The 18,275-nt window shown below is 47.6% G+C and overlaps 2 protein-coding genes and 1 long non-coding RNA gene across 3 annotated transcripts; all 3 read left to right on the plus strand.

Moving 5' to 3' along the window:
• The first annotated feature begins 344 nt into the window (after positions 1-344).
• Positions 345-4,331, plus strand: LOC144135484 (uncharacterized). Its single transcript, XR_013315514.1, has 3 exons — positions 345-446; positions 2,309-2,559; positions 4,216-4,331. It is a non-coding gene; the product is annotated as an uncharacterized LOC144135484 (long non-coding RNA).
• Positions 4,332-4,358: 27 nt separating this feature from the next.
• LOC144134511 (uncharacterized) lies at positions 4,359-12,542 on the plus strand. Its single transcript, XM_077667419.1, has 6 exons — positions 4,359-4,403; positions 5,969-6,148; positions 7,284-7,446; positions 8,615-8,713; positions 9,447-9,758; positions 12,325-12,542. Exons 1-6 carry the CDS (start codon positions 4,359-4,361, stop codon positions 12,540-12,542), a joined length of 1,017 nt encoding a protein of 338 aa, XP_077523545.1.
• Positions 12,543-14,078: 1,536 nt separating this feature from the next.
• On the plus strand, positions 14,079-18,275 carry LOC144135485 (neprilysin-3-like). The gene is made up of 3 exons (XM_077668138.1): positions 14,079-14,283; positions 15,485-15,628; positions 17,924-18,275. The coding sequence occupies exons 1-3, from the start codon at positions 14,218-14,220 to the stop codon at positions 18,272-18,274; spliced, it is 561 nt and encodes a 186-aa protein (XP_077524264.1). The 5' UTR covers positions 14,079-14,217; the 3' UTR covers position 18,275.

Here is an 18,275-nt window from a genome sequence, read left to right on the forward strand (position 1 = left end):
TCTCTGGGGCCATTCTAAGGTGTTATTGGGAAATTGCGTTAGTTTTATTTTTTCGTAATACAGCTTTCTCTGATCAAAGGAAATCTCGTCATTGTTTCTAACCGGCCGGAGATAATGTATTAGATAATAGGCAATTTGGCACGAAGCTTGAATAATGCCATTTAAGGGCAGAAAAAGGAATTGTGAAGCGGAATGCTTCTTGCTTAATGAAACAAGGATGGCTGTTACAAGACGAAGGGGCACTAACAGCAGGAACGCTCTCTCGTCGGATTGAGGTGCTGACAGGTTGTATCCCATTACGGTCCATCGATTCGCAGATGACGTCATCGGGACCGGAGGAAGCCGCGGGGAAGGAGGAAAAGGTGGTGCGAGCGATGGCGGGATAGAAGGCATCTCGGGGCGCACAGGACCCAGGGTTCCAAGGCCTCCCAAACCGGCACCTGTTCGTGAGTGAACATCCTGCCGATCCTATAACTACGCCATATACTTAGGCGTTCTTTCTGTCGCTTAATTTTGTGCTCGCTGTTAGAAATGTCGCAGGCACCATTGAAAGATCACCGGGCGCGGAGTTCAACTGTCGCAATAGGAAATGTTTGTTACATTTTAGGGATTTTTGAGAAACTCGTTTGTGATATGGAATGATAGGTGCGAGTTGTCTTTTTAGCTATACACAGTCGAGTAGAAATGAATATTCTTTTGCACACTACGATCCGGTTGCTGGTCAGTTTTCACTAGAATTCCATAACTCGCTAACTAATCTTTTGCATGTAGAATTCTTAATTCACTTTTAGTATCGCTGTATCCTTGCGTTTCCTATTCCTGACGTAAACAGTCTGATGTGTGACTTTGAATTGCTGCTTCGTACTCGGTGACCGCTGAGTGTTAGTGTTCTCACTAATAGAAGCAACAATACTTGCCTAATCTATGAGGCCTTCCGCCATGCTGACGCATTTTCCGCACGCGCTACGTTTTTAAGTACAAAGACACTAAGGAAAATGTGTCCTTGCTGACGGCTGTGCTAATCAAGAAAGTGTGACCCGCGGAGGTGGGTCAGCGGCCTTTCGTTTGGCTGCAGTGTAAAACATCCCAAGTGTCCTAAATTAATCGGGAGCCCACCCAGTACAGCGTCCTTCATTTCGCATCTGCCCCTTCGGAACGCTAAACCTCGCAATATACAATAAAAATAGCGCAAACAGAACAAAAACAAAAGCAGTAAGTTTAGGTTTCGAGCATTTTTAAGGTAAGAATACGTGTCATATCTCCAAGCAATGATTACTAATATGAGAAGAACGAGTCGAAGTTGAGTGCGTGTTGCAACTAGACAACAAAATGGGGCTAATAGAAAACACAGAAAAGCAGCTGTTTGCAGAATAGAAACCAAACACTGCTGCCCGTGAAGGTTCTTGGGGACATAGCAATTTTTACACAGCTACTGATTGTACCCCAATGGCTGTATCTAGGAGACACCACGTACGCTTGCGTGACATGTATTTTAAGATCAGCACAAGTTGCGCTTGCAGTCTTGTGATTAAGGCAACCATCAAAACATTAAACAAACACAAACAAAACAATAGCCATCTCGTCCAAGACGGACGTGCATACCGTCGGAACATCTATACGCGCGTGCGACTGCACTGCAAGGAGCACATTTTTCTAACTAAACACTTGAATAGCATGCATTAAGGAATTACTCTCTAAGTATGCCCACAAATTTACTTTCAGGGTAGTTATCGTAAGGAGCTACGGGCCTCTTCATTCGTCAATGAGGGACGCCGTAGTGAAGGGCTCCGCAAATTTCGACTACCTGGGGTTCTTATCGTGCACAGACATCGCAAAGTGCACGGGCCTCTGAATTTCGACTCCGTCGAAATGCGTCCGCCGCGGCCGGGATCTAAACCGCGTCTTTCGGGCCAGCAGCCGAACACCGTAACCACTCAGCCACCGCGGCCGCTAAAGCAGCAGTCATCTCGTCCAAGACGGATGTGCCTACCGTCGGAACTTGCATACGCGCGTGCTACAGTACACTGGCAGCAGCATATTTTTCGAAGTAAAAGACTTGAATAGCATGTATTAAATAATTGCTCCCCAAGCTGTTTTCAGGTGGGTCTCCTGAGGGGGCGTGCTCCTCTTCATTCGTCTTTAAACGTCGCACAGACGTTAAAAATGGCCACTTACTGCAAGCTGTTTTCATTTTGCTGCTAGTTGTACCCGTGTAGTTCCAACTACTGCGAAAAACAAAAGTTTGTCGTGAAGTAGGCGCCGGGTGTGTGAGAAAGAACTGTGCACATTGTTCCTTCCGCGCCTACAGCCCATCCAACAACCGAGTGTCCGCCGCCCCGGATACGGCCCAGGACTACCAGGCGCGGGACTGTCACGCCAAAGAGGGCTCCCACCACTGAGGCCACCTCCAAAGCAACCAGTCCTCCCAACACTTCAAAGGGCGATCAGTTGGCTGCTGAGTGGATTAACGCGTCGCTCGACTGGAGTTACAAGCCCTGCGACGACTTCTACAGCTTCGTGTGCAGCAGATTCGAAGGGGGCGAGGACGCCTTCAAGAAGGTCAGTTAGCCCTTGTATTTCTTTACACCTCCGAGCTGTGCCACATGTGGACAAGTCGGAGCTTCCCAGTCAAGCGTCGCCAAACCTAAGTTAGCCACACATGCTACTGGGCCTAGAGTCTTTATTCGTTCCGTTACTGCAATTTCTTGACAATACACGCGGCTACCTGCAATCGTTTTTACACTGCACAGAACAATGTAATCAACAAACCACTAAAGTTTACAAGCTCACATGGATAGGAAAACCAACTACATACACGTTATGCCGTTAGATATGGAAATTTAGGCGACCAATTTCACGCTACTTCTTTAGAAAGGAATTCCCGGTCCTTAAGTCTTGTGTCTTAATGGGTAAAGATTGTGAGGCTAAATGAAGGACTGCGCAACGCCTCCCAGATGATGTCCAGAAGGGTATCCAGTAACACCGTGCACTAAGGAGACCTCATGTGATCTCGAAGGGCGATAAAAACCTTTTAACGAGTTATTAGCGGATCGAGATTTACTAAATACTTGTTAAGAATATTTCAGCTGTTTTACAAACCGGTTAGCCACGGCTTTGCACTGGAGTGCAGAGAGCTACATACAGTGCAGGGTGCGCAACGTATCCAGCACGTTTTCCTTCTCCCCTCTCCCCCTCCCCCACGCTTTAGCTTGGTCTCCTCTTTTTGGACGTTGTCCAAAGGAATGCGCCCGCTATGCTTCGAGTGTTAAAGTCTGCTATGATAATACCTTAAATTGTTTTCATCCACTCGACCACACAGACTGTTTCAACGGAAGCGCTCAACTATGGGCATACATTAGACAAAACTCACTTTGAGAAAAGCACTGAGTGTCCTCATTAAAAGCCTGTGTCACTGTAAACAGATATTACGGAGGCCTACATGGACACCATCGCTATCGGCGATCGCCTGTTGTCACCGAGCTCAACGCGAACTATATTATTTTTATTTACAACATACTGCTAGCCTCATTGTGGAGGCTTTCGCAGGACAGGGATTATTTACATAAACACATAAAAAAGTTTACAGTCAGGTTAGTGCAGGAATGAAAATAATAATAATTTAAAAACCTTGGTAGCGAAACAACTTGAAAAAAAGAACAACGCAATGCGATACAATCCGATAAATCATGTAAACAGAAAACAAAATAAAAACAATTCCAAAACAGTGCACTTATTCCGATTAAAGATTTGACAATCCTTGCAAAAAAAGCATCAAACGAATTACAAGTGGCGACATCATTCGGCGACGCATTCCAATCTCGGATGGCTTGTGGAAAGAACGAAGATTTGAATGTGTCACTATGAAATCTCTACTCGGTAATGTGCTTAGTATGCTTTGTTCTCGAGTCTACTGAGTTAGAAAATGACAAGTACTTATGTTTATCTATTTTGAATTGCATCATTTAAAAGTAGAAAATGAAACTTCAGCCGCAAGAATTTGGCCCTATTTTGTATTGTTGGAAGACCAGCTTTGCGTAACCGTGCTGTAGGCGAATCGCAACGGCGGTACTTGTTATAAATGAATCTAATGGCATTTCGCTGAAAGCTTTCTAATTGATCAATGCAGTGGTCAGTCGACGGAAACTAACAAACCATATAGTTAGCTACATGGACGATCGTGTCTGTTTATCGCTCGCACTCTTGTCTTCCCATCAGCTGCAAAACTACACGGACCGAGCTATCAAAGAGGAGCTCCTCGCCGCCGCTGTCCCGCGCACGGGTCAGAGTGCCACGCAAAAGGCGGCTGCTTTGTTCCAGGCCTGCGTCAACCTCGGGTCCAATGCGAGATACTCCGAGGTATGGACGTGCCTCTAATGAAGCGGAAAGTGTTTTCGAACTACCTTGTACGGCAAAGCCACGTTACTCATGCTTCTGAGGTGGCTGCTAAAAATGCGATAATAGACGCGGTGTTTTCCAGGCCGCTTCGGGACCGAACAACAAACCGACCTTGCTTCGATCACTTTTTTTGTGTAACGTCAATATTCCTTGTAGCTCTGCTAGGATCACCGCTATTTTTGGCTTGTGGTAATAAAAAAAAAGCATGTTGTTAAGCCCACCCACATTGAGGAATATACGGGAGAGTTTAGCCGGTCAACCCTCAGGAGCATCTGCAGTATGCTGGCCGAGCGGTGTATTCGGAATGCCATTGCTGCTAACTGGCCCAAGCCCCTCCCAAGCCAGTCCTAAAAAATGGATTATACGTGCCCCCCCTCCCCCCTTCCACCATCATTTACAACTCCGCATAGCACGGCTAGGATGTTCATTCAGAGCGGGGCTTTTCCCACAAAGTTATTTTCCTTAATTACTGCAGCCATTTCACGTCGTCGAACGTTCTCATAGCATTTGTTCGGGTCGAGGTTCGAAAACAATGTTCTTTTGGGCGATTAAGGAACTGGATAATAGAAGGATTGCCCTTAGCCAGCAAAAACAAAAACAAAACGCAAGAAGCTCTCACAGATAAATCATTTACTTAAAGCTCTAAATTTCTCCTTGAATGCTTGTATTATACTGTCACGCGACTGTAACTTCACCGACAGTGGTCGACGACACACAACCAGGCTGCCGATGAACTCGATTAACTTATTGGGAAAACTTTAGCCGCAAATTTCGGTGGCGGTTGTAACAGCGAGGGCGTACGGCGGTGGTAGGAAATCAAACTGCCGACCGCTTTCGACATAAGGCACCTGAAACACCTGCAGATGTCCCGGACGTCATAGAAACTACAGCAGCTACAGCACCTGCGGGAGCACTGGTGTTCCAGAACGCTCCTCCTGGGTACCGCGTAGCCAGCAAAGTGACACGGCCACGTGTCAGTAGCAAAAAAATAAATAACAATGAAAAAAATTCACTGGGACTCCTAATTACATTGCATTGGCAATGCGATAGCGTGAGAAGCTGTTAATGCCCTTAGCAGAAGTGACATGACTTCTGGTCTGGGGACGTCACTTCCCTCATGCCAGGGAGGATTAATCTGTCGGGTGACGTCAACTCCTTCCAGCCAATGGGCAAATTTTATGATCGACGACACATTTTTATTTCCCGATGAGGCTTTTAATGTTATCGCAATAATAAAGTAAACAAGGATCTGCGGCTGTATTACTGCATGGCCGCTCTCAGATGTATTCTCAAAACCGCAGTTCTCAAACGGTGTCGGCTAAGGACTTCACCTACGATTCTCTAAAAGATTTAAAATAGGTGACTCCAACTCGGGAGCTACTATTCTGATTGCATGTGATGGCTTTACGACGTGTACGACCTGCAGATATGGCCAGGAAACGCTGTGATTTGGTCGGGCACTCGCAATTCTTTTTGGGCCTAAAAATGAGAGGCCTTGCGAATGTCATTGTGACTACGGCTATGTTTTGGAAGTCCTCACTAACTGGCGCATTTCTTGCTCTCTGACGTGCAGGTAGACTCTCTGCAGTCCTACTTGCGCCCTCTCGGCCTCGACATGTCCGACATGCGCCCGGACCCCGACTTCAATGTCGCGGACCGCATCGTCCAGCTCTCCTTCGTATACGGTCTTCCAGCATACGTCGAGTTCCGCGTGCACCACTCCTTGCAGAATCACTCGCAACTGTACATACACGTACGCAACCTTCTCAACGATGAGCATAGATCCTTGATTATACTAAAAAGTAGCCTTACACTCCTGCATTTTTCCGTGATTAAGAAATTAGGTCGTTTTATTTTATTTAACAGCGAAAGTTGTTAAAGCTTTGGTCTAGCCATACAGCCCTGCATTCTGCAATGGAATCTACACAGTCGACCGTAAGGCCTTAACTACTTAGCGAATTACGAACTCGTTAGATTAATAACTGAATTCATGTTTGAAGTCTGTTTGTTTATTCTTTTAAATTAAGATAAATTTAATTAAACTCCCACCGGCAATTGAATTCAACTAACCGCTCGTAGATTCAACTGCCTCTTGCCTACCCAACCGTAGCTGCCGCCTGACAAGTGGACAGGTGGAAAGGTGGAAAGAAATTCCTCTCTCCACTCTTAGGACAAAGAGGGAAAGTGCAGGTGGAAAGGGAGCGAGAAAGGGTGAAAGTCAGCGCGTAGCAGTGCGTGGGAGGTACTGGTGATAGAACTTAAAGGTGGTTCCATGGCAGAATGCAGGGCTGAACCAAAGCTATAATAGCTTTCGCTATGGGGGATATCATAATTACTTAGTGAATTAATAATTCATTAAAATAATAATTGGCTTTAATTTATTTAGTTTATTTATTCGTTTACATTAAGATACATTTAATTAAATTCCCATAGGCAAAAAATTTGAATTTACCACTTCAACTTCCACTGCTCATTTAATCATGATGACTCAATTCAACGATGATGTGCTCTGAAAAATAGGCAGCCGCTGTAAAAAAAAAAGATTATAAGAGTTTTCTAGCGTATGTGCACTGCAGTGGTGGCCCCATCATGAACGTGGTGCATGTTCTTTTCACACCGATTTCGTTATTAAAGAGCCCGAAATGGCATTCATGGGATCGTACGGAAAGATGGACTTCGCATTTTAAATTTTAAAATAAGAAAATACCAAACTGTTCCTGCGCGATTTTAGCACCAGCATGCGGCCAGGGTTACGAAGTCAACGAACAGGGAACTCTGGGGGCCGCTTCATTTCAAACACGGTTGTTTGTCCCTGAAGGTTATCCCCATTACCTTAGCCGCTTTGGATAGCACACTTAATTACGCCCTACTACGATGTCATGTCACAGGTGGAGATCAACACAGCGGACGAGGCATGGGTGCTAGCCAAATACTACACCTATCACGACGACGTGAAGCAAGCACAGCACTACGAGGGCTACATCCGTCGCTACGACCCCACTGCGGACACCTCGGCGCTCGCAACAAAAATCGTCCAAGGCGAGCATATCGGTGCGTACAAAGTTCCAGCCTAGTAAAGGACTGAACTCCAAGCTATGAAGAAATATGGTACAATTTTTGTGTAGTTAAACCGAGTAAGACATGCCAAAGTACTTGAGGCGACACAGCCTCAAAGGCAACGGCATGAAAAGGCACGGCACATGCAGGGCGCATCCGTCGCCACCGCGCGGTTGCTACCGTGATTCCGTGGTTGCTCAGGTCAATCGTTGCTCCGCGAGGTTTGCAGCTCTCGAATCCAGACCAATGGGAGGCCCATTGCTCAGTTCCGACTCGGACACAAAGATAAGGGCTGTGATAAGAGCCCTAGAAGCCGCCGAACGCCACGGGCTCATGACCACCTGATGGGGCTATATCGTACCCCACACCATCTGCTACTTTTGTCGACGAAAATAAAGTTTGTCCTCCCGTGATTCGGGCGCCGATGGCTCTCGTGTGTGGGGAGCGGGGACGGCGGAGCGCGCCGGCGACGCAAGGCGATGAGTCCTTTCCTTGGAGCAACAGCGGCTGGCAGACGGAGACAGCGGGAAGAAGCAGCTCCGCGGCCGGTCTGTCTGCGGCGGCGCGAACCGCCCCCCCCCCCCCCCCTTTCCCCACCGCTCTCGTAGCGGCGTTGCGTAAGCCGCGTCGGAGGAGGTGGCGGATCACGGCGCGGAGAAGGGGGGGGGCGGAACTACACAATTAGGAACTACTACAGAGCTTGCATATTAAAGAGGCTCTACGAAATCTAAATGCTGTACCGACAAAATTGAGTCCGCTGCTTGCTACCTCACAGATCATTGGGCAGTCTTCGTCTCTGTCAAGCAAAATGATTAAAAGATGTGTGTACCCAAAGTCTCTCATTACTAAACACACAGCGACCACAAGCTCAGCCAGGGAAGCGTACCTCTCGCTACGCATATCCTGGCATAGCCGGGCTAAGCCACTGCCATTTTTTTTGGCTCCCGCGAATATTTATGTATGTCGAGAGCGAATTAGTTGTGCTTTTTCTGTTCTTTTTTTCGCGAGGTTGAGAAGTATTAATCTGGTCATATATTATTTTCGCCAACGTGCTTCTCAGCCTTCCGTCATTACATCGAAGCGCATGTATGTGTTACATACGTGGCTGTTGTTATGCACGGGTTGCTTACCAATCTAAGATGTTATTTTTTTCCTGTCGCAGTGCGTCGAACTATAGAAACCCTGCGGCAAACATTTAGACCTCCGAATTCAACAACTGTGCGAGGCCTTGGAAGCTGGACAAGCAAGTACGTTTCTCCAGGTAGGTTGACCTCCCCGCCAACAATCCTACGTCGGCGCAATTTCAGGGTGCACGGAGTGACACGTTTCGGCTAGCGTGCGCCTCTTGACACAAGAAAACTGGATTTCCAATAAATAGGGTACAAAAATAGGCACCTGGAGAAATGTCTGTCATGACCATTCCTTCCACAGGGCGCAATGTACGACATGTATTGTTGGAAATAAAAACGGCTCGCCCTCGATATCAACTAGAGCCCCTAACTCCAGTGTGGTCACCTCCATCGAAAGTCGCCCTCTTATGCCTGTTGATGTCATTTTTGATAACGTGTGCTTTATGTGCATGCACCTGTAATTTGTTAACCTTAAAATATGTTAACCTTCCTTCCCCCTTCTAACGTCATTATAATGCCTTACTATAATTTTCCAATCAGCCTGCCAATATTTTCCAACCATGACGGTTTTCATTGTCAAAAATCAACAATGCTATGCTTTTTGGCGGCGTTTGATTCACAGCGACCAGGAATCAGCTCCCATCTTCCAACCGACAGCATACCAACACAGTGTCGTTCACAGGGACTGTCACAGCACCGTGCACGACACGCGAAGCCAAGTCCGACATAGTTCTGTGCCATCAGATCGCCTTTATGAGCACAGTCACTCCTTGCTCTCTGGGTACCCAACGCATGGCTCCCTCAGCAAAAAAAAAAAAAAGCAAAGCACTGACTTCTCCGGTGGTGCGTTTCCTTATTCGTCAGACAAGTGGGAGCGAATGATCGCGCTCTACTCGGGCAACACGTTCGACGCGTCGTCCCGGCTGGTCCTGTGGGACGATGCACCGGCGATCCTGGCGGTGCTCATGGACAACTCCCGCCTGGCGCCCAACGACTCGCGGCTGCTGATGGCCTGGAGCCTCCTGCACCGACTGCTGCACCTGGCCCACGGCGAAGAGATGATGCTGGAGACCGCCAGAGCGGGGGTGTCAACGTTCGACGCCGTCAGTGAATTCTGCTACAAAAAGGTCACCGACATCATGGCATTGGCCGTAACAAAGCAGTACCTAAGTGAACGTGCGTATTACCTTTTTTCTTTACTCTTTTGGCTTTAAATTCGTGGAATCAAATATGCGGAGATGACCTTACTCTGGTGAACAACTTTAGAGGGAACACGGGAGCGCGTGTCAAGTATCCTCAAGCCTCACGAATGGCGTATCGTCATTCGTGAGGCTTGAGGCTACTTGACTTGACACGCCCTCCAATGACGGTGCACGTTTCAGCCGTCGACCACAGAGAACAGGGAGCATTTATTAACGTGAATACCAACCTTGAGAAGTGGAATGAAGCTGCGCGCAAGAAAAAAAGGGAAATAGAGGCAAAGAAAGCACCGATATTTATCACCGCACGAGGGCGCTTTGCCGATCACTGCGGTATGTCGCCGATATCGCCCTCAGGTTCTCATGAAATCTTCCACGTGTTGCAGAAAAGAAGCGCTTCGGGAGTGCCTACTGTTGGCACGATCACAGAACACTTTCCACTTTTTTTGTGAAAGTGGCCAGCGCATATCGCTACAAGTGCGGTCCGAGGCTGTTTGAAAGGTGGTCCCGTTCGCCGTCAAACTGTTCACGACAGTACGGCTATTGTGAGCCCATCAATGGCAGATCGTTGTATCGAAAAGGGCGAAAATGAGCCTATTATTTAACACCTCCAATCAGTAAAGCCTTAAAGGAAAGTACGCAAATTTTTGCATTTGTGCACGTTTTTTGAGGGACATAGAGAGATTGGACAGAAGAAATTCTCGGCCGCTGTGACGACTATAATTGCAAATTGTGTTGCGCCTTCAAGTGTACACATCTTGGTTTGAAACTTCTATGCCTGAGTTATACGTACTTCGGCTCTTTCACGTTAAATTCAGCTTTGGAAATAAAGTTACCACAAATCAGGCCTTTAAAAGCTCTTATGCTTGTAACATTTGTGAAACATTTACTGCGCCATCTACTCTCCTCAAAAAGCAATTTTATTTTCAATTCATTACTGGCCACGCCCAACACAACGGTGACCTCAATATCTCAATTCAACCTCAATTCAATATCTAGCCGTAACTGACCGCGCCCAATAGGATGGTGACCCTCAAGTTTAATTGGCCCACCATTGAAGTTTGACCTCGGTCGATTTGAGCAAAATCGATGTCAAACCATAATTGAGCTTGCCCGACACGATGACCACCTCCAAATTTGTCCCGGGTCATAGCCAAATTCGACCTGGGCGATTTGGGAACGTTTGACTCGCCGTGGTGGCTCAGTGGTAAGGGCGCTCGGCTAATGATCCGGAGTTCTCGGGTTCGAACCCGACCGCGGCGGGTGCGTTTTTATGGAGGCAGAACGCAAAGGCTCCCGTGTGCTGTGCGATGTCAGTGCCCGTTAAGGATCCCCAGGTGGTCGAAATTATTCCGGAGCCCTCCACTACGGCACCTCTTCCTCTCTTCTTCCACTCCCTCCTTTATCCCTTCCCTTACGGCGCGGTTCAGGTGTCCAAAGATATACGAGACCGGTACTGCGTCGTTTCCTTTCACCAAAAACCAATTATTATTATTATAATAATTATTATTATTATTATTATTATTATTATTATTGGGAACGCTTTCACACTATAATAGGTTTAACCAAGTTAATACCCTGACAATTTTTACCTTGACTTTATAATGTTCACGGTTAGCAATTTCCTTTGAAATATGCACTAAATAACGAATACTGACAGTATACTATGTTTTAAGAGAAAACTGCTGCAGGGGGGAAGGGGGGGGGGGGGGGGGGGGGGTCTGCACTGCACTGCTCATGAAGAGGGCGTGTTTTAGCTCCGTAGCTTCCGCTCCATTGGCAGAAAAAGTCGCGGAGTAAAACAGCGGTGTCTTTCCCCTCACCTCTGCCTTTTCTGAGCTAGTGTTCCCGCGCAGGGAAGTTGGCGCGCCAGTTACCCTCCTCCTAGAGTCATAGTGATCACTCCTAACTCCCCCTCAAGCCTTCGCGGTTCCTCTCCTTCGTAGCGTCCGCTTCATCAAACACCGATGCTCTGTGATACTGAGACTGTTGAAGCTTGTACTGTCGACCGATACAAGGCAAGCGCCGTTTGGAAACCAATGCGCGCAGCGATTACCCGAGTATTTGCCTCCATAGCATTAGACGAGGAAAGGGAATATCAGCTGACATTGCTCCAGTGGATACGCATCTTCAGTAGGCTGTAAACACCGGCTGAAATATTTCAAAACATGACGTATCAGTTGTTTACAGCAACACATCATGCAGCCATATTTCACATGAATACGATATCAGGTTGAAACTTCGTGTTATCGCCGGGTTTAGCAAGCTTTTTAGCGTCTGGCAATTACGAACATTTGGGTCCTAGCGGCGTTCGTGAGTTGCCCATTTCAATGCATGGGGTGAATGCGCAGCTTTCCCTCTAGAGTCACTAAGTCGACACTACAGCAGAGCTAAGACTCCTTATGTGCAATAAATGGCTGCACCCTAAAGACGTGGAACTTAGGCAGCTCCATGCTACTTTCTCCTTTTTTTGCTCTGTCGCATGTTTGCGCCTGTTCCACAACTGCGGCTGTGCCACTCTCAACCGACGTGTCGCCCCTTAGACGTCCCGCCGTCGGCGCTGGCGTCGGGATATCAAGTTTTCCAGAACGTGCGTCGAGTCCTCGAGGACAAGTTACAGAACACGGCGTGGTTTAAGGACCCCGTGCGAAATGTCAGCTTGCGCAAGTTCGACACCTTGCGCCTCACCTTCGGCTACCCGAAGAATCTCTCCGACGAGTCCGTGGTGGAAGCGCTGTTCGGTGAGCATCCGGCGATCTGACCGGCTCGAGTGCTTCGCCTAATGCTGCCTTAACTACGGTCACACCTGAACCGTTTTAATGAGTCATTATTTCGAGTGATTCATTCACGGAAGCATTTGTCGAGTGGTATAAGCTGCCATTTAACCCATTCACTTGTCAGAAATGATGATAATGACGGCGCAAGGGCGTCTGAGGCCAAAAAGCGCCAAACGCAATGTAGCTGGTTGGCTCAGGGAAGAGAAGCGAGCGGGAAAAGTGGCGAAGATATAGGACAGGTGGAAGGGTGCCGAGACAGCAGCTGAGAAAGAGTACACAGGTGTTCCTGTGAGGCTGTTCTCGGCCTAAGCGGCGTGACTCAACTACGCCGCGTGTGGTCAGCAGCTGTGCGCCTGAGCAGTTGTAGCCGCTCCTGTAACGATATAACCGTCTCAGGGACGCTGACTAAAACGCAGCCGAGGCGAAGCGTTGCGCCCTGAACGCTGCACGTATGCGGAGAGTCACAAAATCCTCACATCTGTTCCAGTGCATTTCTCACACCACAATGCACAATGGTAATTCTTCCATGCCCGCCGCGGTGGCTTAGTGGTGAGGGAGCTCGGCTACTGAGCCGGAGTACCCTGGTTCGAGCCCGACCGCGGCGGCCGCGTTTCTATGGAGGCGAAACGCAAAAGGCGCCCGTGTGCTGTGCGATGTCAGTGCACGTTAAAGATCCCCAGGTAGTTGAAATCTTCCGGAGACCTCCACTACACACTAAACAAATTCTCCCCCTTAAGGGTGCAAATCAGCTGTCCCCAGACGAACACCCTTTTTGGGGCTAAAAAGGGTGCAGAGATCAGCACCCTTCAGGAAGGGTGCACAGCATGAAAGTTTAGAGGGCGCGCATCAGGCCAAGGCTTTTGCTTCATGGGTGGATCAATGTGGAGCACCCTTTCAACATGCATCCGTAGAGGCGTTGTGGAAAAATAGTACCCTTTAATGAGGGTGCAACCATTAAATCCTGTAAAGTATCATTAAGTGCACCGTTCCTTAAGGGATCTCTGCACCCTTTTGTAGCACCGAACAAATGGAAAAGGGTGTTCGTCTGGGGAAAGGTTATTTACACCCTTAAGGGAGATAAATTGTTTAGTGTGTACGGCACCTCTTTCTTCCTTTCTTCTCTCAGTACCTCTTTTATCCCTTTCCTGCGCGCAGCAACCAATTTTCACTTTCATTCTTCCATAATTAAAGCACAGTCATAGTAGCGTCATGTGTAGATTCATTATATACATAATCATGTCGCGAACCAGCTCGTGGTTATCGCTGTTCGTACCATTGTGGAAAAGTGGTCGTATCATTTTTTTCCTTTCAGCTGCTGTGTTGGCTTTGCAGTTCGCACTTCCACGAAGACAGCAAGCAACACTGCAGGTGTTTTAACCGGCCATTCTTTTGATTAGTAACACCTGCGTGACGTAGGCCCGGGTCCAATAATTTGTACCGATAATAGACGCACTGAGTTGCACCATTATATTTTTTTTTCTCTGCCGCAACGCAGCGGACTTCCCGGACGTGGCCGAGTTTTTCTTGGCTCCCTATCTGCAGTCTCTCCGTGTCCTGACGTACCGTGCCGTCAGGGGGAATTCCACCGAGAATTTCAAGGCCGCATACATCGACGCAGAGTACAAACCACAAGACAACAGCATCACTATCACTGCGGGCATGATGCTACCACCGATATTCATCCTAGATGCGGCCGCGGCGATGAATTACGGAGGATTCGGCCAGGTGCGGTCGTGCGCTGTGTCTCTGTCGCCAGGCATCATTAGGAGCCGAGCGAACTATTGCATATATTGCGCAATACCACGGGTGGGCGCGAAATTTCACGCAGGTGGTGGTGGTGGAAACTTTATTACATACAGGGGAGTTTAGGACGCGCAGGTCCTTGGGCCCCTGCACGGCCCCACTGCACTCAAACGTTCATGTCCCGGAGGCTCATGACGCTGGCAGCCCGGCCTGTGGCGATGTAATGATGTAATGATGTGTCATACGGCACATGACATATGACGTATGACACATGTCATACGGCAGTATGTAATGATGTGTCATTGGCACTGAAACTTTTGTCTCATTTCGAGAGCGCACTAGGGTACTACAGTTTTCGATTTGATCTTTAAACCCTGCGTTCTAGAAGAGAAGCCGTATTTTTTGTGAAGCAGTCTACCTGAAAATTTATTATATATAAATTTTTAATTCCTTTTCTTAAAGCGTAGAAAAAAATCAAATTAAGTAAAAGGTAAATGAGTGACCATGCAATAAAACCATTGCCCTCTGGATTTTTTCCACGACCTGACAATTTGCATGGAAGTTTTCAGCGTATCTTGCATCTTCTCGTTTCTAAAGTTCAAATGAAGGAATGCAGGACATGTGTTGGAGAACTCAGTGCACGAATGCCTTGCAGGAGAGTTCTGGCTCTGTGGTCACTGTGGGTTAAACAGTCAATTGTACGACTCCCATTTACGGAGCAAACGACTTTTATTAGTGTCATGTAGCCATTTTCTGCGTTACGAAATTACGTCAGACCTTTCCACTGCAGTAAACATTCAAGGATCATTACCGATGCGTACAACTTCTCGTAGTCAACGCCCGTAAGTCCTTAATTATATTCGCACTATATCGTCGTTCGCCTAAATGTGCCATGCTGGTTATCATGAATAGAAAATTGCACAGAAATCTTGGATATCATACCCGCATCTATGAAACTTATGTTATACGTTTACATTTATTCCGCCATTTTCTAATACGTGATTTGACGAGCTTTGGGTAAATCCTCCTTCAATTTACCCCTGAAACTTTACTCCTTCAATTTACCAACATGGCGCACTGTGGTGAAGCAGGCACGTAGAGGTCATCTGCAACTTGAGAGCTTTGCTTTTTTTTTTCTGCAAGCATCCTTTTATTCAGCTTGAGATGTCAGTCATTCTTCCAGATCGTCGGTCACGAAATGATGCACGCCTACGACGTCCGGGGAATAAAGCTCACTCACGAAGGCCGTTCGGCCAAGTACAACGCTACGGACACGCTACAGGAGTACGAAAGAAAGGTGCTCTGTCTCCGAGCCTCGTATCAGAAGGTGCGTACATTTTAGCCTCTTTGAACGTAATCCCCGCATAATCCAAGGTGAGTAGTCAAGAAGTGTCGTTTAAAAAGCATCATCATCATATTCATCATCATCAGCCTGACTGCACCCACTGCAGGGCAAAGGCCTCTCCCATGTCTGTCCAATTAACCCTGTCCTTTGCCAGCTGCATCCAACCTATGCCTGCAAACTTCCTAATCTCATCCGCCCACCTAACCTTCTGCCGCCCCCTGCTACGCTTGCCTTCTCATGGAATCCACACCGTTACTCTTAAATGCCAGCGGTTATCTTGCCTTTGTAGTACATGCCCCGCCCAAGCCCATTGCTTCCTCTTGATTTCGACTAGGATGTCATTAACCCGCGTTTGTTCCCTCACCCACTCTGCCCGCTTCCACTCTCTTAACGTTACACCCATCATATTTCTTTCCGTGGCTCGCTGCGTTGTCCTTAACTCAAGCCGAACCCTTTTCGTTAGCCTCCACATTTCTGCCCCGTAGGTGAACGGTAATCAGTAAATGGCTCACGAATAACTATTATAATAATGGCTAGTTACGAGGAAAGAAAAGACGCAATGACTGCGAAGTAGAAGCCCTACACTATCGTCTTTCGAATTTCGCCTACATCGGAATGCGGCTTCCGCGATCAGAAATCGATCTGGACTCCTCATGAACTGCAGCCGAACGTCTAAACCACTGAGCCACCGCGGTGGGCATTTCACAGGGAGAACAGAAGTTTTTCAAAGAAAGCTTTGAAGTCGGCAAGATCAACGTATACACAGTCTGCTTATAATCAAAAAAGTTAAAGAAAAGGAAAATCAAAAATAAATGCAATAGGCAGGGCTCCTGATGGTAGCGATATAAACGGAAGGAGTAATTAAACTTAACTGCAAGGCTCAGCTCAACCAACCGTAAGTCCTAGATGGGGGAAATGGCAACATTGTTTGCTGTCCATCTCACCTTTTTCTCCTTTCCACTTACACACACACACACACACTTCTTGCTTAATTGTAGGTGACTCCTCATAGAATGCGCTCAACGACGGGACACAATCCTAAAAAGCGAGCACATACAAGGGAAACAAACTTTTTTTAGCGCGGGTTTTTTAGGCCCATGCATTTTCACTATGCACTGATTACGAATGATAAGCCCAGACAAAAGTAAACCACTCATCCTCTTCGCACAACGTGATTTTAGCTTAGGCATCATCAAATGCGCTGCTGTACGTTATGCACACCTTGTGTGGAATTATTTCATGAAGTAATGTAGGGTTCCATTACGTCCTTAAGTGGTTCCTGTGCAAATCGACTAAGGTATCTTCTTTCACGGTTATTAAATTCGTTTTAATGTGATCTCTAGAAATTATTTTTGTGATAATTACTTCCACTGTCTAATCAGGGAAGCATGCGAGTTTTCTTTATATATGTAAAAAAAGTTTTTTCACAGCAGAATACTTCTACAAATTATTTCTTTAATTGGCACCCCCCTCCAGCTTTTCAGAAATAGCTGACATGGTGGTGTACAAACGCTTCGTAGAATGCAGACGACGCATTGCATCTTACCGAGCTGAAGTGAACTGAAAAAATAACAACTGGGTCACGTGAGTAGATAGGGAGCCTTCCACACCTATAGTAGATAGTGAGAGCGTCATCTTCACTCGAGATTCAGAAGGCTTCATAGCCGCCGCAGTGGCTCAGTTGTTACGGTTCTCGGCTGCTGACCCGAAAGACGCAGGTTCATCCTCGGCCACGGAGGTCGCATTTCGTTGTTACACTTGCTGTTATACTTGTGTGGTTGCCCTAATCGAGTGTTGTTAGACTAATCCGGGATTCGTCGACAGAGATCGTGATGTCACACCCTGGTCAACTAATAAGAGCGACCTATGACGTCAGACACGGAGAGTCGAGGTGTTTGTGGGATGCCAGCTGCGCAGCAGTCAGTGTGTGTGGGAACTTTCAACTTCTCTGTGATTGGCGCGTCGAGTCACGTGACAGGGTGCATAACATGGCTGGCTGGGTAGAGGAGGCGCGAAGGAGCGCTCCTCAAACAAGAAATAGGCTCCAGGACGGATGCGTGACTACCATAATGGCGTTTGTAAAGTTGCGAAGGAGTGCTAAGTAGCTTCTAACGCTAACGCATTCGGCTTCGTAAGGGTTGGTTAGGATTTTTCAATTTTTGAAGGACCTTTACTGTCTTTCCTTTCCTCTATGACGTCCACCGCACGATGTAGGCTTTCGGAGTTTTCTACGTGTTCTTGCTGCGGCCGCGTATCGAGCCCACTGTGCGCGTGCAGGCGGAGGACTCACGGGCGAGGACGCTAGACCAGACGATAGACGCGGAAGGATTCGCCGACTACACGGGCATCCTGTTGGCGCACGAAGCGTTCCGCCGCCTAGCGGACGATCAGCGCACCAGGACTGTGCCTGACGTGGGGCTCACCGCTGACCAGGCCTTCTTCGTGGCGCATTGCATAAAGTGGTGCAACGCGGACAAAGTGAACAAAACTCGGCCGTTCAGAGGGGCCTACTGGCACAGCCGCTCGCGCTGCATAGTGCCTCTGCAAAATATGCCCGAGTTCGCCCAGGCGTTCTCCTGCCGGCATGGGGACTATATGAATCCCGACAATAGGTGCGACTTCTGGTAGA

Source organism: Amblyomma americanum, chromosome 5 (genome assembly GCF_052857255.1).
Source record: "Amblyomma americanum isolate KBUSLIRL-KWMA chromosome 5, ASM5285725v1, whole genome shotgun sequence".
Lineage (NCBI taxonomy): Eukaryota > Metazoa > Arthropoda > Arachnida > Ixodida > Ixodidae > Amblyomma > Amblyomma americanum.